The 23,852-nt window shown below is 50.2% G+C and overlaps 3 protein-coding genes and 1 non-coding gene across 5 annotated transcripts; 3 read left to right on the forward strand and 1 right to left on the reverse strand.

Moving 5' to 3' along the window:
* The first annotated feature begins 2,067 nt into the window (after positions 1–2,067).
* Positions 2,068–2,846, forward strand: LOC112873261 (nodulation-signaling pathway 1 protein-like). Its single transcript, XM_025936258.1, has 2 exons — positions 2,068–2,109; positions 2,238–2,846. The coding sequence occupies exons 1-2, from the start codon at positions 2,068–2,070 to the stop codon at positions 2,844–2,846; spliced, it is 651 nt and encodes a 216-aa protein (XP_025792043.1).
* A 976-nt stretch (positions 2,847–3,822) lies between these two features.
* Positions 3,823–6,854, reverse strand: LOC112873215 (transcription initiation factor TFIID subunit 9). Its single transcript, XM_025936227.1, has 2 exons — positions 6,484–6,854; positions 3,823–4,425 (listed from the first exon to the last, which is right to left on the reverse strand). The coding sequence occupies exons 1-2, from the start codon at positions 6,808–6,810 to the stop codon at positions 4,060–4,062; spliced, it is 693 nt and encodes a 230-aa protein (XP_025792012.1). The 5' UTR covers positions 6,811–6,854; the 3' UTR covers positions 3,823–4,059.
* Positions 6,855–6,949: 95 nt separating this feature from the next.
* On the forward strand, positions 6,950–7,031 carry TRNAS-GCU. Its single transcript has one exon. It is a non-coding gene; the product is annotated as a tRNA-Ser (tRNA).
* Positions 7,032–15,730: 8,699 nt separating this feature from the next.
* LOC112876580 (serine/threonine-protein kinase RIPK-like) lies at positions 15,731–19,415 on the forward strand. Of its 2 annotated transcripts, XM_025940724.1 has the most exons (4): positions 15,735–16,630; positions 16,725–16,860; positions 17,825–17,961; positions 18,476–19,415. In XM_025940724.1, exons 1-4 carry the CDS (start codon positions 16,172–16,174, stop codon positions 19,133–19,135), a joined length of 1,392 nt encoding a protein of 463 aa, XP_025796509.1. In that variant the 5' UTR covers positions 15,735–16,171; the 3' UTR covers positions 19,136–19,415. The 2 variants fall into 2 exon arrangements, with proteins under 2 accessions (XP_025796510.1, XP_025796509.1); XM_025940725.1 differs by lacking the exon at positions 17,825–17,961 and having other exon boundaries at positions 15,731–16,630.
* Positions 19,416–23,852: the final 4,437 nt, after the last annotated feature.

Below are 23,852 nucleotides of genomic sequence, written 5' to 3' on the forward strand. Positions count from 1 at the left end.
AAGCACTGAAAGAGTCCAGCCGTGGCCTTTCCTGGCGAACAAGAGTTATTCTGAATACTTCAAACGCGCGCATTTGCATTTGCCGCGCGCACTTGCATCTGCATAACAACTAGAAGAGAAATGCTATTATTATCTCAGGCATCAAATGAGCGCTCTTGCGTTTCAAAACCTATTCAGACGAAAGCAGAAATTTCCAGCTTACAAGTCACAGCTCTGAGAAGGGCATTATTCTTTAATTATGGGGGGGGGGGGGGGGGTCTGGGCCTATCAATAATCAACAAGAATACAGCGAGAATCATCTAAAATACGCAACGCCGTTATTCGGATGAACATCTGTCGACCGCTGATAGACCAGAGTGAGCTCATCCTGCCTGTCATCAAGAACTAAACAAAGGGCGATCGCTGAAGGCAGGAGCAGTATAGGCCTTTGCAGTGCAGGGACTGGTGTCCCCACAGCAGGCCGCATGCACCTGTGATGGTGTCATTTGGATCCCAATCATTTGAGATTTAGTATGGATCCAAGCAACAAGTAACATAGGCATACCAACTAACAACTAGCAGTCGTTCCTGTCGCCCTCCAACCAAACTCTTCATCCCTGTACCGAAATGCTGTGACAGCCGCCCTTGCTGAGCTCCCATCCAATGGGGACGGCAATGGCGTCATTAAACTGCATTGCGGTCTCAATACTTGCCAGCAGCTGTGATGTCTCAACAGATGTAAATTTACAATCGTCACAGAAGAACAACCAATCAAGGGTTGTGACATATATCTTGAGCTATCTCAGTCAAAACTATAAACTTTTTAACTTTTTAAGACCGAAGGGAGCTAAAAGCTTTAGATTGCACCCTTAAAAAAGGGTCAAACTTGAGCAATTCAGAAGCACAAGAAGTTGGAGCTCAAAGTTCAAATTCAAGCCAATCAAAGTTTACCTTATGTTAATACAAGAATCCCAAGGTCCTTTTGTTAATTGCAGCAAGCGCAGAATCTCGAGAGATATGCTGGGGTGTACTGCCCCAGAGCCGTATGCTACCAAAACGCAGGGAATATGTCAGTTCCACGAGGGCAGAACCCTAAAATAACCTCACAAATGCATAAACAAAGCCAACTGATCTGGGCTCCTCACCCCCTTCACCTCCAATCAATTCTTCAACCCCTAGATTAAGCTCCACAAATCAGGGCGATGCCTTATTAAGAAGCAAAGCTCCAAGACAATTCAGTGCTCCTAGCTTGCATGTCCATGCACATATCTTCTTCCAAGCTTGCATGCATGAAGCCCATGAGTTGCCACGAGCAGGAGCACCCGGAGCTCGCCGCCGCCACGAGCAGCAACGGCTTCGACTGGCTCGAGGACTCCATCTCCTTCCTCACAGCAGATGTCGACATCGCCAGCGGCTATGGGTGGTGGTCTAATCCCGCGGAGGCGCAGCAAGATGACATTGGCAGCGTCGTGGCGCAGACGCTTTCGCCCCCGGCGCCACTGCCGACGACCAGCTCGCCCCTGGCGCACGCCTCCCCAAGCATTGCGTCTCCGCCGGTGTCGTCGCCATCGGAGCCTTCATCCAAGAAGCGCAAGTCTCCGGCGCACAAAGCTTCCAACAGTAGCGTCAGCAATCAGCGCCGCCGCGCTGAGCAGGACAGGCCAGGTGGCGGCGGCAAGAAGAGCGGTTCCAAGGGCGGCGGAGCGGGATCCGACCGGGACACGAGGTGGGCGGAGCAGCTGCTGAACCCTTGCGCGGCCGCCGTCGAGGCCGGCAACCTGTCTCGCGCGCAGCACCTGTTCTACGTGCTCGGCGAGCTCGCCTCCTTCTCCGGCGACGCCAACCACCGCCTGGCCGCGCACGGGCTGCACGCGCTCGCCCGCAGGCTCCCCGCCGCCGTGGGCACGGCGGCCGCGGCGTCCGTGCGTGTACCGCCCTGCGAGTGCCCCACGCCGGCGTTCGCGGGTGCCGAGCCGCGGTTGTTCCGCGCGTCGCTCATCAAGTTCCACGAGGTGAGCCCGTGGTTCGCGCTCCCTAACGCGCTGGCCAACGCCGCCATCGCGCAGGCCGCGGCCCGCGGCGCCACGGATGCCCGGCCGCTCCACGTCGTCGACCTCGGGGTCTCCCACGGCGTGCAGTGGCCGACGCTTCTGGAGTCCCTGACCCGCCTGCCCGGCGGGCGCGCGCCGCCCTCCGTCCGCCTCACCGTCGGGGGCCCCGCGGCCACCCCACCGGCGCCCTTCTCGGCCTCGCCTCAGGGATACGACTTCTCGCCGCACCTCCTCCGGTACGCCAAGTCCATCAACCTGCAGCTCGCCATCAGCCGTGCAGCCTCCCTAGACTCCGTGCACGGCTTCGCGACCCCCGGCGAGGCGCTCGTCGTCTGCCTCCAGTTCCGGCTGGGCCACGCCACCGCCGACGTGCGGACAGACATCCTAAGCAAGGTCCGAGGCCTCAACCCGGAGCTGGTGGTGCTGTCGGAGCTCGACGCCGGTGGCGACGGCACCGCGGCGGGCGAGTTCACGGCGAGGCTGGAGCTGCTGTGGCGGTTCCTGGAGTCGACGTCCGCGGCGTTCAAGGGGAGGGACGGGGAGGAGAGGCGTCTGCTGGAGGCCGAGGCGGGCACGTCCGTCACAGGCGACGCGGCGGGGGAGGGCAGGGACGCGTGGCGGGAGCGCATGGCGGCCGCCGGGTTCGAGGAGGCGGCGTTCGGGGGCGAGGCGGTGGAGTCGGCCAAGTCCTTGCTGAGGAAGTACGACGGCGGGTGGGAGATGTCGGCGTCGGGTGCCGCCGGCGTGGTGGCGCTGCGGTGGAAGGGGCGACCGGTGTCGTTCTGCTCGCTGTGGCGGCCGGCGTGCAGCGGCTGACCACACCCGCCCCTGTGGAACCGGTCTACGCGTCCATTGCATCGGCGCGACGGAGGATCTCGCACTGCGGCTGGGTCGGTGGTGCAGGGGAACGTTGCTTGTGTCGCGTGCATGGCCCGAACAGACTCAGGCAGCGCCGGCCGCCGCCGGTGTACAGGAAGCGACGGCGAAACCAGTGTAGCATTTTCGCCTCCTGTTTCTGAAGAAGAAAGCTACTGCCGTTGTCAGTGGCCATTTTTGTACAGGTCGATTCCTTTGTTGATTTCTCTGGCCGATGCACTGCACGCGTAATTTTTGAAGTATCAGCAGTTTAGCAAGATGCATATATATGCTCAAAACGTGTTAAGCATGTAGCAGTACAAATCAAGAGGTCTGGTTTCATGCGATTGCGACCAGTAAGAAGGACCAAGTATCAAGATGGCAGATCAATAGTTAAGACCTAACAGTGCAGTAGTGCAGCTAGTCAGGAATCTCACGTGCTGTTTCCATGGAGATGGAGAAATAGTTCTGTGGCTGCACACTTCGATCAGATGAACAATGACTTGTTTGGAACATTCAGGATCTCTCCCGAGTGCTGCCACCAAGCATAATATGATCTCGTTCGTAGCACTAGTTAACATATAGCACATTAAAGTTTAAGTTAATTATCCACATTTTTCCATCAGTTTAAGCTTTCAGGATGAACTGATGGATGCATGCAGCATATCAATGACAGAGGTCCTGTTGAATCCTGATGGGCGCAACTAAATAAAAAATATTGCAGCTGATTTCAATTTCTACATCCGAGGCATGGAGCCTGCACATGAGAGAGAGTATTGAAGTATAAACAATGCTCTGTGACAACACATGTAGCAAAGTATAGCAGCACCGGCAGGTTATTCTATGAATAGTTATTAGTAAAAAAATCAAATTTGTTGGGTTCGATTTGCAATACTGAGGATTTGCCCTCTTGAGATAATTTTACTTAGAAGAACGGTGATGCAAAGAGCGTGCAGGCCCAGATAACATTGCAGTAGAAATTTAACCTCTAGTGAGTAGTGAACCAGGTACAGCATACAATACTAGAACAGTTCCTTTCCAAGGGCGACGTGCGGTTGCTGTACTATCTCGTGGCTACTCGATAAAAACATACGAATGTAACACTAATTTCAAAACAAGCAGACTATTAGTAGAAAGAGAAAAGAGATGCTACAATCCAACTGACAGCAAACGGTTAGCCCATGTTCAGCTGGTCAATGGTCATCCGAGGACGCTTTGCAGCGGCAGCGGCAGCTGCCACGGCATTGAGTTGGAAAGAAACCCTCTGACCATGCTGAGATGTGTGCTGTTGCTCGTTACCCCTCTGATCCTGGGAGTAGTTTGGATTGGGATTTCCAGGGTTTGGGGTCACACTAGGGTTGGTTTCTTCGATGTCATCCTCCGTCTCCTCAACTTGAGGCGGCGGCTTCAATGGTGGCAGGAGTTGGTAATTCTGAGCCAACAGTGTGTCCTGCTCTGGTGGCAGGGGAATCGAGCCAGGAGGAGCGATTGACTTGGGCAGCGGGATTCTGTTCCGGTTGCGTGCCAGCTCAAGGAGAACCTAGCAAGAATAGGAAATCACTTGTTAGCCTAAAGCACTGTTATGCATATGTACTCTACATATAACACTAAGGTCAACTAAATTTTTCAGGAATCCAATCAAACAACAAGAGGTTCATACTAATCCTATAGTCAAAATATTAAATAAATCATAACCACAGAAGACACACCAAAACATGAGTTCCATTGTTTCACCACAAAACTAGTAGGCTTTCAATTCTTTTTCCAGATCGGGCGAATCTGAATCTCATTACAAGATCGCAAAGAAATTACTAAGTCTTTGCGCAGACTGTTAACACAGTGCCAGGTACCAGAACTCCAGAAGACTACTTCATCTTGATTGCACTACAGCATGAAGGGCTTTAATAGGACCAAGGGAACTAACAGCAACCCATCTGGTTTAACACATCGAAACCCTCAACTTACTACATCCAACAACCACTTCCTGTAACACAGAAAGACACGGGAGAAATAACTGAAGACTATCACATCAGAACTACAGGCTTGACTCGTAACTAGATTTATTAATGGCTTTCTGTGTTCTAGGAACAAAAAAAAAACAAATGAGATCCGTGTAGTACCGTGTATTAGCATCACATCTTATTTCAAGGCAAATGAACGTACCTAATACCCCAAGATACTTGTACAACTAACATAATGTGGCATTTGAGGTTATCATTTCAAGAAATAGAAACAAGGTATCTTATGACCCATGGGAAGTCTGAAGATCAACCGAAGTGCTCCGGATTTTCTATTAGGACAACTTGAATGTGTCTAATAATGATTTGATTTTCTTGACTGAGTAGAAGTTTGACTTTAGGCAGATAAAAAGTTTGTACTTGTGTTTGTTAAATTTGATGGCAAAAAGATTGTTTTGATTGCCGGGGTTCAGCAGTCGGTTGATGTTTATACTTTTCTTGCTCTGTACCTGATGAGAACTCTTTCCCGAATTTAGAGATTTTCCCCTAAAGGTCAAGTTGTCTTTATAGAGGGATTGCCTTGTAAAAATATTTTGATCAAACACTACTTTCTTCCTCCTGAGAATATGTCAACTTATAATTAGTCTTGGACTATGTTATCACGGCTCACATTAACCAGCAAAGGGACCTATACCTCCTAAAAGGACTACGAATCGTTCAACTTTACATGGGGAACTTACATTTACTAGGTATGGTCAGTTCATCTTAAGCTGGACCATTTCATCTAGCATGTTATATAACAGTTGTCATTCTCTCATTTGAAGGACTTCAAGCCAACATGCTCCTCTTGTAAGGCCAGTATTTTTTAGTAATTGAAATTGTTGCAAATATAGGAAGCAGAAAAATTACCATATTCTGCAATGCAGGACACAAATGACAAGTACAATCCCACATTTCCACTAACGTGACTACATAACAGGAAACCTCATCAACAGGCAAACGATACCTAAAGGATAACTTATATTAGAAAGAAATAGTTTATTTTAGACTAGACGAAGATGTACCAGTTCTCAAAACCTTATTACCACATTCATAGAACAATTTAACATAGAACATGACTTTTGTAAGAGTTGATTGTATGGTTCCATCTAGAATTCTGAATTTTCTCTTATGACACTGGGCTGGCTCTGATCTATGTGGCTTTAAGTACTTAGATCCTCTTTCTGATCATATATCTGAACCTATGCTGCACGATAAAATTTCCGTCTATTGATGGAAATGAGGGGGCCCAGTTAAAAAAAAAAATACAACACATGATTTCATCCCAATTAAATAGATATAACTTCAACACTAGAGAGATGTGAGGGGGAAAATCCCATCAGTAGTATTCACAAAAGCAGAAGGCATCATTTAAATCACAGGTCCTTGCCCACTAATCTAGAGATACACAACTACTTCAAAATTAAGCTGAAACTACACGGGCAACACAACAACTAGGGTTCGTGGACTCAGCCGTGGTAACACCAGTCTATGGCGAGAGCAACAATTATGCGCGGGTAGAAGAAGATTAAACATAGGATCCAACCAATTTTACCGAAATTGGGGTACAGCGAGGGTAGAATTTTGGGTGGGTTTGGTACCTCGCGCGGCGGCGGCTGCGAGAAGGAGAAATTGACTTTGGCCTGGATGGCGAGGCGGACGTCGTCGGCGTCGATCTGGGTCTTCCCGGCGTGGTCGGCGTAGACCTGGGCGTCCCCGAGCACGTCGCCGACGTAGCGGTAGGCCAGGTCCAGGAACTGGTGCACTACGCGGGGCTCGTACTCGCCCTCGTTGAGCCCCATCGAGCGCAGGAGCTCCCGCACCACCCGCGCGTCCCGGGGCTCGTCCGCGCCGGAGGCGCCCCCGGCCCCGGCAGCGGCGGCGGCGGCGGCCGACGGTGCCGATGGACGCGCGCCGCCGGCGTCCATGGTTGGTGCGGCTGTGCCTGGTGGTGCCTTCGCCGTTTCGTTTCGGGGGTCCCCTCTGGGTGTGTCACCGTGTAAGGGCAGAAGATGGTTCGTTGAGTTGCGAATGTATACAAGTACGAGGGGTCGTATGCCACCAAGCGACGCTTTGGCCGAGTGGTTAAGGCGTGTGCCTGCTAAGTACATGGGGTTTCCCCGCGAGAGTTCGAATCTCTCAGGCGTCGCATATCTTTTTTTGGCTTTGCTATTTATTCTAGTGCACTTGCTCTTCAGCTTATTTCAATTGTTAATCTCGCACTTGTTCACATGGTAATCTAACACTCTTATTTTTTTAAGAGTGCTTCGACTGCATCAGAGACTACTTGTACTCTCGTAGCTTTCACATTTGGCCCATGAGCTATCAATTTTGGAGAACTTTACCCGCTAAACCATTCTCGTAATGGTTGTAGGGCCTATTTGGAAGGCACGCAATCCAGTGGGCTGAGAATTCAGTTAAAATAAAGTGCATCAGGCCACACACCTGAGTGGGCCAGAATTTAGTATGTCCTCCACACTGATAGGAATGCTGTTACAATAATCGGAACGTTAAACTGAAAACTGTTTATTTTCCTTGTGCTTCAGAAGACGACGTTCTGTGACAAAAGCAAGGCATCATGTTTTTGACTCTCTTCTTGTAAACCGCATACGTTTCCGCTTTCAGTATTCTGGGCCTGAAACGCGAGGAAAATGGGAGATGCAGCCAAAGGAGAAGCTACGCAGCTGTGCTGGAGTTGCGCCGAGAATTACCAGGCTTCCTCCTCTGGCCGAGAATCGCAAAACAGAGCGTATGGTAGCGCCACGTCGTCCGATCCACCTGCTCACTTTGGTGCACGAGGCACTTTCTCTGCTCTTTTTTCTCTTTTCTTTTTCATTATTGGACAAGCAGAAGAACTGCTGATCTACAGATCTAGTGGTATATGGCATTATAATAATGGAGAAACGAAGGGAAAGAAGCAAACAGCTAAGCTGTGAAAAGAAATAGCAGAGAGTACAGGTAACAAGAAAAGAAGGTTAACCTAGTGAATACGTCATGCTGATGTTAACGTGAGCGTAAGCCTGGAGCCGTGTGATCATGCTCCTCCGGCGAGGGCGGCGGCGGCGCTGTTTCACATCACGGAGTTAACAAGTTCAGCTGCCAGCGCTGCTTGCTTGCAGCTATCTTTTTATGCGCAGCCGACTCCTGACGAACTCTGAATTCCTGATCAGAAGATCACGGGGTGAGGTGAGGTCGCCGGCGACGGATCGGGCTGCCGCGCACCAGAGATCCACGATCCGTCGTCGTCAAGCCCCCTCCCTGCCTTTTAGGGGGCAGGACACGGATGCTCAGGAGGTGCGGCTGGCGTCATCCACGCGCTGCGCGCCGATCTCCCAAGGATCACGTTTCCTGCTAGCTGCGGCCGGGGTTCATACTAACGCGGTGGAGCGGAAGGCTCCCTGCATTTCCAAGGTCTTGCCCAGATGCCAGCAGAGGGAGCCCAAGTCAGCGGGATAGACTATTCACTCGTGGTGATACGATACGACCAACCTGCACTAGTTAATCAAGGTTATCCTAGATAGAGGCATTTTCTTCTTCTTCTTTTTCCCCCTTTGATTTGCTTGGTGATTGGGCAGGACTCGTGCTCTCACGGCACAATCAGTTCGTAAAGCTGAGTGTGCACACGGAAACATCGCCCGGCTTGCCTTTTTCAGGTGCAGTGGTTTTCTGCTTCTATTGTCGTCGTCGTCGTTGTTGTTTCCCTCAGCTCCTTTCTGCTTGTCACGTTCCGGTCGCTCGGAAATTCTAGAGCCCACTTGTTCTGGACAAGTTGCTCGCCTTGTGTTCGTTGACAGCGGCACATCCCCTCTTATCCATGGCAACTTTGATTTGTTGGGTAGAAACACGAAATAGGCAGCTAGGAAAAAGATCAAGCTATCCAAAATCCAGCAATCAACTTCCTACTTCATTGATACAAATTACATTTTGTATTACACACTATGATAGTTGATAGCTACATCGAAGTTAAGAACTTAGGATGAGTCCCGATCCGATCCGCTTCCATCTCTAGCCGTGATTTCGTTCGAGCGCATCCATACGCGCAGGTTTTTCTTCTCTTTTAGTTTCCAGCTCGTGATAAACGAAAGCAATGAGCCTCGGGCTCTTCTCATGCGCGGCTTTTCTCGATGGTGAAGAGATGCAGCAAAGCAAGTTACCTGAAAAGATATTTCACTGTTGCCCTGCAGCGAGAGCCACAGGAGACAGGACCTTTGATGTCTGACCGACCGGTCAGGTTGAATTTCTGAGAGGTTTTGCTTCGGATATTGGCTAGCTCCAGTGCCTCTCTCTCTCTCTCTCAGACTCTTAGGACTGCCTCCAACAATAGGCAGGCAAATTGGCTATGCATTTTAACGTTTAGCTGCCCCCTGCAATTTGCGTGGCCAGCTAAAACCTTCTGCACCCAACAAAGCAGCTAAAATAGCTATGGCCGTTGGCCCTATTTAATTTCGCGCCAAACAATGGACGCGTTTTGTTTTCCCGCTTCAACGTCAATTTTTACCCCGCGCGAGGTACACAACGACAGAACGTCTGGCTTCATCCTCCTCCCCTGTTTTCTCGTCCAGGATTGTCGTGGAGCCCGTGGAGCGAGACCCATCCAAATCTGGGACTGAGCGGTAGGCGCGTGAGGATTTTGGCAGTGTCAGGTGGTGGATTTGGTGAGTAATCCCCCTTCTTCGTCTGACGAGTCTGGTAGCTACATGTGCCGTGAGGATTAGGGCTGCAAAATAAAAAACTGTTGCCGCATGTGAGAGAGAACAGAAGGTCCGTTGATATCATTATCTTAATACTGTGATAGGCAACTTTAAATGCCTTTTTTTTCCATATGCACATGGAGAGCTCGAATTTAGCGAGTGAAAATGGCTGCTTATTACACTCCTTCCAGTTTTATTACACTCCTTTTTTGAAGTCTGTTTGTTTAATCCCACCTAGACACTCTCAGTTCGTTTAATACCATTGCTCTCAGATGTGTTTTTTGTTTGACAGTGATTGCAAATATGTGATACTTGCTTTTGGGAATTGGAATAAACTACATTTTAATGTGTACTTTAGCTAGTATCTTTATTTCTGTTTGCATGGTTAAACTGAAACATTCCTCCTTGCTTTAACTGAACGCTTTGAACATAGCCCCAATTGCTTATGATTTCAGAAAAGCATTTTTGTTATCTGTGTACTAAAACTTTATGTCTAATCTATGTTGTTCAGACTTGTGAAACATGACAGCTTAGTCCTGCCTAAAAGACTCATATTTTAGGCAGAATAAATGGAAGAAAGATGAAGAATGCATGTTAACTTCAATAATCGCAGCTTTGGAACCTTCTAAACGTAGGAGGGGTGGTTCAGTTTCAGGATATAAATTTAAGCGTCGTGATAGAGAAGCAGCTTTTGCGCAAATTATGAGGGATTACTTTGTTGATAATCCTTTGTACAGCGAAGAGGATTTTCGGCGACGGTACGCAACTCTGCGGCGCCATGCCCAGTGCCGGCCGTCAAGACCTCCTGGGAGACGGATCCATGGGGAAAGAGGAGGAAGGGAACTGGGGACGCACCTCGTCGCCGACGGAGCCGCGCCGCTGCAGAGCTTGTCCGGGGGACGCACCTCGTCGCCGACGGAGCTGCGCCGTTGCAGAGCTTGTCCGCGTCGACCGCTTGAAGATGAGGTCTTGACGGTTGTGGACGGGGCAAATGCCTCGCGTGCTCCCACCAGCCAGTTTGGTTGTTCTCTCTCTTCCCATGTATTTTGCATGGTCTGAATACCTAGCCCATTGGAGACGCTACAGTACCCGTCGACCAGCTAAATTGCCTTTGCCTGTCCAAATACCTGGCCTGTTGGAGCCAGTCTAACTAGTGCCTTCGATTCCCTGGAAGAGTCGGCTAGCTCACGACTTTGCATTGCCCCCCAAAAATGACGCGCCTTTCTGCCATTTTAATGTGCACACACTTGTCTCGCCCTCTTTCAGGTAAGGAGACAAAAGCTAAGACCTCTACGATGCTGATGTGTTCCTGTGTGTTGCGTGTCCTGTACGTAGAGCGTGCAAAATACGAGCGTACATCCACGTCAGCAAAGCATGCACACCAAAATTCGAAAGTGAGCATCCACGTCGCTATGGGCGTTCGTATATGTAATTACTCATGAAGCGCTGCCGGCATATCTTTGTGCGAGTGGGAAGCTGCCTAAAAGTTTGTCTTTTTTTTCCCCCTATCGTCTCTCCGTCTCTGCTGACTTGAACCAAGGTCTGGAAGTTTCAGGGTTTGTGTAGTTCATTGCAACGTAGTAACTCAAAACTCCTGGGATTGACAGAACTCCGTTCTTTGGGAAAAGTAGTAAACTCTAGCAACATCAGTACAGATCGGATTCAGAACTGTCTTTCCTTTTCAGAATTGTCTTTCCTACCAACGATAAGCTGTCCACTAGTAGCAACATTGGTGCTTGAAGGTTTATGCCGTCTATTTGCAGAGAGCACACAAAAGAAGAAGCTCTGCTGAAGCAAGGTGGTCCAAAATTAGTACTAAAAAAAATAATGCTTCAGACCAAGGACCGGGGGAAACGATCTCTCGATGGGAACTCTGACGAAGACAAAGACGAACTTTAGTCAATTCAGCAACTTAGTTTGGAAACTTCTCTGGTAGATATTTCCACGAACGTTTAGTGGCAATTGACCGATTAAAAGTTTACGTCCCCCAGTGCTACAGAACAATCAAAGTAGTGCTCGATCTCTAACCGATGTGTGTGAAATAATGGGAATCAGGATAGCTTGCCACACTATCTCTTCCTTCTCCCTCTCTCCTAAACCATCGTCTTAACCACAGTGAGCTTTGAGCACTAGTCTTCTTGGACATTGACCTATGCTGCATCACTATCTGCCATAAAAACTGAATCATCAGCATGGCAACGATCGCACACGTAGGCACACGCTAACGATAGTATTATCTGGAGAAAAAAGGCGACGGGCTGACGGTATAGTCAGATAGAGGCGGCGGTTCTGTGACGGCGGCGAAGGGTAAACCGATGATTGAAGCATGAAAGGCAAGTCGTCAGTTTTGTGCACACAAGTCCAAATGGCAGGCAAGTTGTTGATGATTTCCTAGCCATGTTGATATTTTGTTTTGTACTACCTGAACAAGCTAGATAGAGCCTATCCCATCCGCTCCTCCGCTGTAGGCATACAGTACAAGGAAGAAAACTGATCGAAACGGAGACCTTGAAGGCTTGAACGGCAAGTCATTTGTTTTGGGATTAGTCCAAGTGAAAGAAAAATAGCGCGTGACTAGGCATGGTGTTTCCCCATGGGTTCATATACGCTATTACCAACTACTAGTGCCTACTGGAAAAAAGAAAGATCAGCATGGAAGCAGAAGGGCGGTTGACTAAATTAAATGGCAGCAAAGATTTTCAAGTGCTTGCTTTATTCTAGCCGGCAAATTGGGACAAAAATGCAGTAGTTTGGTGCTGATCAGCAGACATGTATAGCATCACTGACGGCATTGATGTGTCCCAATTTAACAAACTAATAAAAGGATACGAAAGTCAACAATCTTCCATTCTCCCTGCACATATTTTTGTCCATTATATGCTATAGCTATAGCTTGCATTGCTGCCGTAAGGGAATATTAGTAGACCAATTAAAATTTAAGCACCAGGATTTGGGGCTTGAAAAAAGGTATGGTGAGCTCGTACATGTGTACGTACACGTTCCTCCCATGTTTTTTGGGGGTAAAGAACTGTGGTCTAGAACAGCATGTGTGGTTAGCATCACTACATCAGTGAGATCACACGAGAGAGTCTTTGTTGAGCTGTGGTTGCACCTACCAAAGCGCCTGCTCTATCGCTATTCCAACGCAGATAAAAACAAAATTATTCAAGAATTGAGAACGGAGGGTGACATCATAATGAATAAAATGAAACACATGGATATAATAGGTGTACATGTCCTGGTCTTTGGTAAGACATTCGGGGGGAGCTTGGATCGTTCATGGAAATGGACGGCAGACCAACTAGCTAGTAGCCCGGCTTTTTCTCTATTGAAGATGGAATTCTCCGCGGCTCACCGGCTATTGACTGAACTACTAGCATCAAATGTGCTGGGTCCTTTGGTTGAGAATGGATGATGGTTTAGTTTTCTCCAGTTCTAGAATGTATCTGCTGCATGCGTCAGGTGTACGCTGACATTCAAACTCGTGCTTTCTGATTGGGATTGGGGAACGCGACAAGCAGTGCAGTGAGCAGGCATGCGAACTTGCGACCCCTCCAGCTTCCAGTGTTTAGCAGCTAGATGCTCGATTTAGTCCCTAAATTTTCAAATAGTGCCTCAAAGTCCTCGAAGGCCTTATTTTGTTTGGATGAAGCATGTGAACGACGACGTCTAGCTGGGCAGTTCGTTTCCAGTTCTACCGACCATTGCAGTCAGTCCGTGATCACGCGTCCGTACGGTCATAGTTCTGAGTTAGTTATCGTACCTATAAGAGGACACGCGCGAAGGTTTGAAACCTTCCCCGCGCGCGGACGAGGCGATGAGCCAGCGCACGCGGTGGTTCCACTTGGAGTCGGGCTATGCAGATCGAGTCGGACGCACGGCGACTTGCCGCGGCTAGCTACTGCCGTACAGCCAGTTCCTCCTCTCGGTGGCAGAGAGTAGGAGACCGAGCCCGAGCCCACGCGCCGCAGCTCGCGTGGCGTTCACACGCCCCCACGCACGAGCACGACTCGGCCGTTAAAATTGTTCTTCCATCACGCGACGAAGGTTTCGGCGGCCCAGCTTTTCAGTTGCGCAGTAGCTTCTTCACAGACGCGGTGGTGGCGGGCCGGCCGGCCCGGCCGGCGCCAGATTGTTTATCGCCTCCGCGGTTGGCACGCCGCCGTCTTCGTCCGCGAGAGGATAGGCGCGGCGGACCTATAATGTGTTTCTAAAAAAGTTATCCGTAGGAAAACAACAGGTTTCAGCTGCATGGGGTACTTAAAACGAGTTGCTTTATATCCTGTTTGGATCCAAGTGCTAATTGATGAGAGGGCTAAATTTTACCACTAGCGTATCTAAACACGAGTGCTAACACATGGGTTAAAGTTTAATCGAGAGTTAAAAATTTTAGCAAAGATATAAGTGCTAATATGCGCTAAAGTTTAGCACTTAACTTTAGCCCCTCCAAATATACGGATCCCACGTGTCGACGACGGAATGAAAATTTCTTTCTCTTCGATTTGAAGGTTCTTCATTGGAACATCCGACTGGGATTTCACAAAATGGCATGTGCGTTCTATTCTATTCTAACGGAGCCCAATCAAGGTGACGCATCTTTCTTCTACCTGCAATAGTGGTGGCGCATCATCCTTAAGCCACAAAATTCGATGATTCTTTCCCCTGTTACAAGTCACGAAAACCACGCACGGGCTCTTGCCTCTTGAAAACCCTGCCCGAAATGGAACTCGGTGCGCGTCGTGAGGTAGAAAGCGCAGTTATTTCTGTTCCAATGATGGCGAAAACTAATAAACTGAGCAAGGATACACTCCATGTCCGGTGTTTGTGATCGTTTTGGTTTACTAGAGCTCCTTCAATTCAGACTCTAGCTAGCTTAATCCGGTTCGGTTCCTACTCTCCTCCTCGCACTAAATGAGACGGGAAAACCCTTATAAGCGTCTCGTATGCTTGCACGAGAGATGGATAGAAAAGTTAGAAACCCGTAGAAATCAACCGTTCTCTGGCTTGTTCCCAAACGATCTCTTCCGGGAAACCTAATTCGCCTCCCTTTTCGAGGTTGGGCGCAAGGAACGGCAACCTGTCATTTTCTCCCCAAATTTCCTTTTTCTCCTCCTCTCCAAATTCGCTACGTACGGTTCAGTGACGGGGGAAAACAGAGCAGGGGATGGAGCAGTGGCGGGCGCTCTGTTCTGTTCTGTAACGACCTTGATGGCGCGTCTGAATTCGTCCTCTCCGGGCTCCGATTGACATGGACCTCCACTTCTGCTGTCAAGTAGTCTGTGTGCTGCTTGTGAGAGATGGGGAATTCAAGGCCTAGATTGGGCTGTCTGCCCTGCGGATGATTTGCTTTCATCTCATCTGATCCTCATGATGCTTCTGTATCTTGTAGGCTGACTAAAATTGCGCAAAAGCGAAGCCCGGACAGGCTGTTTCCTATAGAGAGCCAACACATTGCACTCCTAGAGATGCTAGGGGCATACAGCATGTTTGAGCACCATAATATGGGATCACTGCCGTTTGTTTCTTTTAGAAAGATTTTTATTTTTGAAAGAAGATATTTTTTCAGTATTTATTTCTTCCAAAAAAGTAACTGTCAGTATTTGGGAAGTATTCAAACCTAAAAATGGCTGGTAGTTTCGTTGAGGCTCAACCTTCCCCTGTTGTTGGTTTGACAGTTCGAGTCCCCTTTTTTTGGTTGGTTTAACAAATTTAAGGTAAACTTGCCATGTGGCACATTTATGTTCATGGCAACGAATAGATTTGCTTCGAGCTTGTATTGGTAGGGCAGGATCGATGAATGGCCGCTGAATGAGGACATTTTTTCTATATATATTTATATTTGCAAAGGAAAGACGTACGATTTTGTAACAGCAGCATCATAAGCAGATTTTCCATCGACGTGAAGGATTACCACCAAAGCGTTTAGCAGCCTTGCAAGAAAATGGTAGTGGTACTAGAATAGACTTGTTGACGTAGTCGCTAGCACTTTCTTTCTTTCTTTCCAATGTTTCCGTTAAAACGTCGAGACTAATATAAATCCGGTAGAACTGAGAGAGGAACACCCCACTTAATCAGCAGCCGAAACCAAAAGTGCTCTGAAAAAAAATCGAGAAAAGTATAAGAGAGAAAAAGGAAATGGGAATAGATCAATGCCTGCAAGCAGGCGTTGGGCTGTCAGGTCAACGGTCAGCGAGGAGACATGTCATCCGGCCCGGCGGGGGAACGGAACGGAAGCCGATCGAGCGCCTCCACGCGGGGAGGGCCGGCCGTGCCCGTCCATCCCATCCCGTGTTACCGGTGGCGGGCAGCACGGGCGCGAGAGAAATGGTCTCTCTTCTCATCGCCCGTCGTCCATTTATTCGGCATGTTTGGTAGCTCGCCCCCCTCTACAAATACTCCTCCGCCTCTTCCCAACTCCCCGGCCAGCAGCTAGCTCTCGACTGCTCCTCCATTCCAGTCGATCCTCCATCCAGCGCCTGCAGATTTAGCCTGCTCGCTTGCTTCGTCAACGGATCGACCGCGGGTCATCAGTTGAGGAGGAGTACGTCAACGGATCCGATCCATCGGAGCGAGCTCGAATTTGACAGACAGATAGACCATGGCGAGGTCGTCGTCGGCCAAGAAGAAGAAGCAGCACCAGGAGAAGCAGCTGTCGGCGTGGCGGTTCCTGTTCGGCGGGTGCCTGATGGGCGGGGCCGGCGCGGCCGGGAGCGGGGATAACAAGGTCCGCCCCGGCCCGCGGACGGCGGCGACGAAGCAGCCCCCGGCGGGGGCGGCGGGGCTGCAGCAGCGGCTGTCGGTGACGGACGTGATGAGCACGTGCTCGGACCAGGACCTGTCGGTGTCGCTGGTGGGGTCGAACCTGCACGTGTTCACGGTGGGGGAGCTGAAGGCGGCGACGCAGGGGTTCGTGGACAGCAACTTTTTGGGCGAGGGCGGGTTCGGCCCCGTGTACAAGGGCGCCGTGGCGGAGGGCGCCAAGCCGGGGCTCCGGGCGCAGCAGATCGCCGTCAAGCTCTGGGACCCCGAGGGCACGCAGGGGCACAAAGAGTGGCTGGTACGTGCGTGCTTGAATTGTATTGCTATAGCTGATCGATGATGATGAAGTAGCTATAGCCAGCCTAGAGCTAACAACAATGGCGTGCGTGCAGTCGGAGGTGATCTTCCTGGGGCAGCTCCGGCACCCCAACCTGGTGAAGCTGGTGGGGTACTGCAGCGAGGAGGAGCACCGGCTGCTGGTCTACGAGTACATGCCCAAGGGCAGCCTCGAGAACCACCTCTTCAAGAGTGAGTATTCTGCCTTCGATCGTCAATTACTGCATAAGCTCTCCTGTCTGCTCTCCCCGCTGAGACCGATTGGTAACATCAACCTAGGATTATTACAGTATAGGAGTACTACTGCGTACTTAGTTCAGTATACCTCAACTAATCCCTATCCTTAATCTGAGGCAGCAAATCTAGCACCATCAACTAATAATATAACTAACTGTTCGTTGGGCCCTGCGTCCCACGTCAGCTGAACGGGATGTGGTTTGGTATCACGACCGTTGGCCAGCAGGCAAGCTGACAAAACTAGCTAGGCTTGGAGCCACGCACGCACGCACGCATCACCTTAACTGATTAGACCAGCCTGCTTACTTGGTTGTACTGCACTACCTACGGCGGCAGCGGATTGCTAGTTTTTGACCACGTCGTCAACGGAAACGGTGGGTGGAGTAGCTAGCTATAGCCTTTCATCGACAATCCTCACGCATTCATGTGTGTGTGCTACTAGCTCCAGCTAGCTCGCACTGCCATGCTAACTTCAACCCGTCAGGCGATCGGTGGATTAGCTGGTAAACAAGCAACCAGGCACTGTTTGCACAGCGTGTGCCTGCTGGGCCCTTGGTTAATTCTCCAGTTGGTTGTAGAAATGAAAGGCGAACACACAGCACAAACCCTTTTGCGTTCCTGTGGGCTGACGGTGATGAAGAAGAAACTGATAGGCAAGGGTTCCGTGTGCTAGCTAGCTAGGTCGTTTCACATCTGTGCGTTTTCCCCTCCAACTACCCTCTCGCCAGCTCCTAGTATTTAATTTGTTAGTGCACGCATGTAATAATGCGTGCATGCTCTAACCGATCCAGCAGGAAAAAAAAAACCCTGAAGGTTGCATGCGCAGCACACGTTGACATTTCGATTCGTTGTTTTATCCGATCATACAGTCGCTGATGATGACGGGGCTGGTGCTTTATTTTTTTTTCCTATTTTGCAGCGTTCCCGCCCGTTCTGTCGTGGTCAACGCGGCTCAACATCGCGGTGGGCGCCGCCAAGGGCCTCGCCTTCCTTCACGACGCCGAGAAGCCCGTCATCTACCGGGACTTCAAGACATCCAACATCCTGCTCAACCCCGTAAGTAAATCCAGTTGCTTGTTGAATAATCTCCCTCCGCTAATAATAATAATAATCTGAGAGGGAGTGCGCACGTTGACTTGGCGCGAATCAACTGCCCATCGATCAAAGTCCGTTCAAGTTGCTGCGTCAGCAGTTTGACCTGGCAGATCGGTCGATTCCTACCGCTGCTAGTAGTAAACCCTTTTCAACTGCGGCGGCGGGAGAGAGCTGACGGGATCAGAGGGCCGCCTCCAATTCGAAGATGCTACCTTCCATATCCTTTCACACCACCTTTTCCAGCGGTACAGAAAAGCAGATGTCCGTGCCGTGCCAACCACCAGCCCTCGAAAAAGTCTTCAGGTGCCGCACACAAAGTTCCTCATCTTAAAAACAAAAAAGAGAAGCACAGTGCGGATTGGGCGTTGGGGGATAGCTGCAGCCCAGCTAAATGGGCCGTACTGCGCTTTAAATCAGCCCAGGATGCATTCAGACACAGTGCCAGTTACGATGACCATGGATGGAAATTTTGCAGGAGTACGAGGCGAAGCTGTCGGACTTCGGCCTGGCCAAGGACGGGCCGGAGGGCGACGACACCCACGTGTCCACCCGCGTGATGGGCACCCACGGGTACGCGGCGCCCGAGTACATCCTGACGGGCCACCTCACGGCGAAGAGCGACGTGTACAGCTTCGGCGTGGTGCTGCTGGAGATCCTGTCGGGCCGGCGCGCGGTGGACAAGGCCCGGCCCAGCCGGGAGCGGCACCTGGTGGAGCACATGCGCGCGTGGCTCAAGGACCCGCAGAAGCTGGCCCGGGTGATGGACCCGGCCCTGGAGGGCGCGTACCCCGCCGCCGCGGCCCACCGGGCGGCGCTCGTGGCGTACCGGTGCCTGAGCGGGAGCCCCAAGAGCCGGCCGGACATGTCCAGGGTCGTCGAGGACCTGGAGCCGCTCCTCGCCGTCACCGGCGACGACGACGCCGCGCCCGGCGAGCCGCCAGCGGCGGCGGGGGAGGAGGCGGCGAGGAAGGAGAGGGCGAGGAGGAGGGACGGCGAGCGGAGGGAGAAGCAGGGGCGGGCGCAGCAGGACAGGGGGGTGGCCAGGTCTCCCAAGAGGGCCGTCCCCAGGAGGCGGGCGCCGGGGCAGAGCCAGGAGTTCTGGGAGTGGCACATGCCCGCGCAACCCAAAGCGTAGTAGCGGGGTAAATACTACCAGCCTGTAGGCTTTGCTTTTTTTTTAACGGTGTGTTGTTGGTTCGTGTAAGAAACGAGGTGTAAATTTAGGTGGTAGATCCGTCCATGTCGTCGATGGAGTACGTAGTGATTTTGTTCAGGGGCCGGGGTTCAGGATTACTGCACCCCTGCTGTAATCTGAGGCTGCAATTCCTTGGTTTTCTTTATTTTGGTCTGTATCGGACTTGGCCTCCTTTCTTTCTTCTTTTCTTTCAGTAGTTCTTCTTCTTTTGTTGTTACTCCATTCTACGTATGCTTATGATTGAGATGAGATCCTCCAAAACAAAACACTAGGAGCTAGCATGCATGGATGGAAAAGGTGAGGTGCAGGGTACGTGAGGCCCATGGCGGATGTGATTTGCACAGTGGGGCGCTTGTCTCGTTTTCGTTGTTGCGGTGCAGTGGGTGCTAGATAGGGGCAGGCACGCGCACAGCCCGGCCAAGGAGCCTTTTTAGACAGGCGGCCAGCTGGGACAAACGGGGAGCGGTGGGTGCAGTGCAGGTGCCCACTTGCGACTACTTTAGCAGCAGCTTATTATTAATCGGATGGGGTGGTCATGGACATGCACATGCATGCAGTCCAAATTACCTGGGCCCGGATCTGAGACTGGGAGAACATACGATAGATACGATTTCCCTAGCTTCCTAGCTGGAAGGAAATCGGAGCTTGGACTGGGCTGTGGATGACCTAGCACGTACCAGCGGGGCCTGCCTGCTGGTGCACCACGTTTGTCGTGGATGAGAGGGCAGGCCAAATGCTTTTTCTCGCTACCTAAATTCCACGGAAGAAAAGGAGGCCTGCACGGCATCGTCTGCATGGTTTGGATCTGGAGCTGGGCCGGGCGCGGCGGACAGGAGCGCGCGCATGCACTGCACGGCCTGCTGCACGCCTTGGTGCTAGTCGGATCCCTGGCGATCGACCCGACCACCCGGAAGCATGGTACGGCTCCCTGTACGTACATACGCACTACTCCTCTGCGGCATCCGTACATAGTATACGGCCTCGTCCCAGCGCATGCAGGGGATGACGTGACCTAGCGTAACGAACCATCTATCCGCGTCCGCCTTCTTGGGTTCTTTCTCCACGGCACGTACGGCACAGCCGCATGCATGCGACGACGCGATCCTCGGTGACTGCATGCACCGCGGCCATGTTCCCAGCGCGCCATCCAGGCAGCCCCAGGCCCGTTGGTGTACGGACATGCTGCTCGCATCGCGTGCAGGCAGGCGCTACCATAGTAGACTGGGGAGGCCTCACCTAGCTACAGGCTATAGCTACCACTGTGCTCGTATCACTGTTCCATCGCTGCACTGCGCTGCGACAGCGAGGGGAAAGAAGACGGGGAAGCCGAGCCACGCTCCACTAGTAGATCGACTAGGGGTGGTACTGCTACGACTACTGACTACTGTTCATCTCCATCACTTTTCCCCTTTCCCTGCCGTCAATAAGTTTTTTCCTTTCCTTTCCTTTTCTTTTAGGTTAAATTCCTTATCAGCCATTGGCTAAAACTTTCAATATCTTCCGTGCCAATATTGACTTGATTCCGGTAGTCTTTGCTAACAGACAGCCCAAAATGACCTATTTGCCCCCACCCTTAGTTGGATGCAAAATTCACTCATCCCTTGTACGCTACAATTGACTTTAAGTAATCCGCAAATAAGTATGACCACAAGCTTTCTAATCTTAATATACCACTCCGGAGTCTTATACGTCACACATTATTGAAAAATACTAGAAATCTTTGCATAGGTTTCACAAATTTCTAAGACAGCAGATTGGAATCTAAATTTATTTTGTACCTACGTACACATATTGGAATCTGTCTGAAGCAGCACTGCGTACTAGCTAGCTTTCCTTGCACTAGCTAATCACAGAGAGACCGAGAGATGTGAACGTGCGGCCGTACGCGCCAAGCAGAGCCCACACCCGCGAGGATTGACAGCCGGCACGACGTTGGGGACAGCTGATCAGAGGTGCAGTGCCACCACTCCCTTCCTTGCCGAGCCGCCCATTCCTCCTCTCCGATTTGCTGGCGGCGGTGATTAGGGTTTCTGCAATTTGGGGAGGCTCGGTACGACGATGGCTGTGCGATTTGGGAATGGGAAGGGATAGCTGGGCAGGGGTTAATGTTGATAAATCGAAGTTCCCTAATGGTGGAGGCTAACAGAAGCAAAACAGCGGTGGCATGGAACGGATTATATTTTAAAATGAGTAAATTGCACCTCAGGTTTCCAAACTTGTCCCGCGGTTTCATCTAGATGCCTAAACTCTAAAATTATCCATCTAGATCTCTAAACCGTGTTAAGTATCACCTGAGGTCCCAAACACGCCACGCGAGCATCCGATGCCGACATGGTATGCCACATGGCGCCACGGTGGCAAACATTTAAAAAAGACCCCCTAGTTTCTCTCCCTTCCCTCGCGCGCCTGGGCATCTCTCTCTTTCACTTCCACCCTTCCCCTCTCTCTCCTACGGGTGGGCCATCCACTTCTTATTCCCTCCTCCACGCAAGGCTCGGCGGTGGCTCCTCTCAACCGAGGAACAGGGATGGTGGCTCCTCTCCCTGGCTCGCCGGTGGCGAGCCCGCCAGCAGCCATCGCTGGCCCAGCAAGCACCCAGAGGTGCTTGCGGACTCCCTTGCCTCCCCTTTCCCCTTTCTCTCACCAAGACGACGACTAGAGGCGGCGGCCCCATGCCTACGAGGCGCGGACGATGGCGCCACGCCGAACAACGGCAAGGCCGACCAAACCAACCATCCTGCAAGCACCCCGCAACCCAAGAACGCGCCACGACCCCAGATTGGCCTTTTGGGCAGCATGAGCACACGGCTCGACGGCAGCACCATCAGCGATGGCTCGGCTGCGGTGACGCCGTGCGTTCCGGCTGCCTCGGCCTTAGAACGGGCCGGCCAACAGCCCTCACCCTATCCACATGCCCCCATGCCCCACCTGGACCTAACAAGGATGCAGAATCCGGGAGGGTGTGGCTCACCGGTGGACCTCGAGTTTTGCACGACGGCGGTCCGAAGGAGGAAGGCAACGGCGATCTTGGAGCTCCTGTGGTGGATTCAACTTGGGAATGGCTCAGACGGATCTCTAATGGTGTGGTGAAGCTGTGTGCGCGACGAATTGAAACACTACTAAAAAATAATTTGCAGCAACGTCCCTTTTTTAGAGATGGGTCAAAAGATAACCCACTCCTACAAATGGAGCGGGGTAATGTAGCATCTGAACTACCCCTAGAAAAGTATTTTTAGGGGCAGGTTCGCTATCACCTGCCCCTGCAAATGGGCATCATTTTTAGGGGCGAGTCATGGTATCACCCGTCCCTAAAAATGGTATTTTTAGGGGCGGGTGACGCTACCACACATCCTTGGAAATGGTGGCATTTATATGGTGGGTGACGGCATCACCCGTCCCTAAAAATGCATTTTAGGGGATTCGCCCCTAAAAATAGTTCAACAACTTAGCCTTTTGTCCCAAGCAAATTGGGGTAGGCTAAAAATAGTTCCACGCAAAAAAATTCATCACTTTTTCATATGATCTCGGATGAAGTCAAACTTTATATCAAAATTGTTGAGAATGACTAGACCTAAAACTTTATACTTGGTAGCTTTTTCATTTAATATCTTTTAATTATCCAAAAAAATTATTATGAACCTACATATGGCTATGACTATATAGTATCTCATACAACTCAAGTCATACTTTGAGGTTTCAACAATCTTAACCTTTATATACACTGAAATATACTTGGCATATTATTTTATCTATAGTTCACAATAACCATAGTGTAGAAATTTCACTTTTTTTATTTATTTTGCTATATGTAAAGATTTAAATGAATTTTTGGAATAAAACTGAAAAATATTTTTAGAGGCGGGTGGTGGCATCACTCGCCCCTACAAATCACTTTCAGAGTTAATATAAAAGAATAACATACTCCATAGACCAAAGCTTGTAAGTTGTTGTTGAACCTTTAATTTCAGATTTGAACCCTTCTATGTTGAACTTGTAATGTTTAATTGTTGGATCTTTAAAATATTTAAAATTGCTCTTTGTGGTTCATCGGCAATATATGTGATTATAAACGGTATCTGCGTATGCTTGATCTTAGGCATATGGTGAAGCATATACCAGGACTACCAGATTTAATATTATTTTTGACGAACAACGTGTCGGTTGTTCATGTCTTTAAATGTGGGTTAACACGTGGCACGCTCTCGGACGAGCGCGTGTTAGCTCTCATCTTATTGATAGTAACCGGCGGTTTGCTTAAAATAGTGTTTGGTCGGTTCTTACATCAAGATCAGAAACCAAGTTTATAAAAAATGGGTTTTAATTTATCACGACTCTGGTTAAACCTTTTTCAAGTAGTTATTCTTTATTGTTGGTTTTTGTGTCGTCCATTTTATGATCACCATGCATACAGATCATCATCATCATCTTCTTCTTCAAACCTAGCTAGGGAGCGATAGATATTTGTAAACAAATAGGAATGCAGCAGCTTCGACTTGAGAAACTCAGATTTTGTTAAAATAAAACGACTCGGATTTTTGGTTGACTACGCATGGTATTTTGAGTTTACTAGAAACCAGCTCTTTTCTTATCCCTAATTAAGCTAGCAAGGGAGAAGAAAAATAAAACAAGGTTGTTTAAATTTCAAGTAATAAAAGGG

Source organism: Panicum hallii, chromosome 9 (genome assembly GCF_002211085.1).
Source record: "Panicum hallii strain FIL2 chromosome 9, PHallii_v3.1, whole genome shotgun sequence".
Taxonomy (NCBI): domain Eukaryota; kingdom Viridiplantae; phylum Streptophyta; class Magnoliopsida; order Poales; family Poaceae; genus Panicum; species Panicum hallii.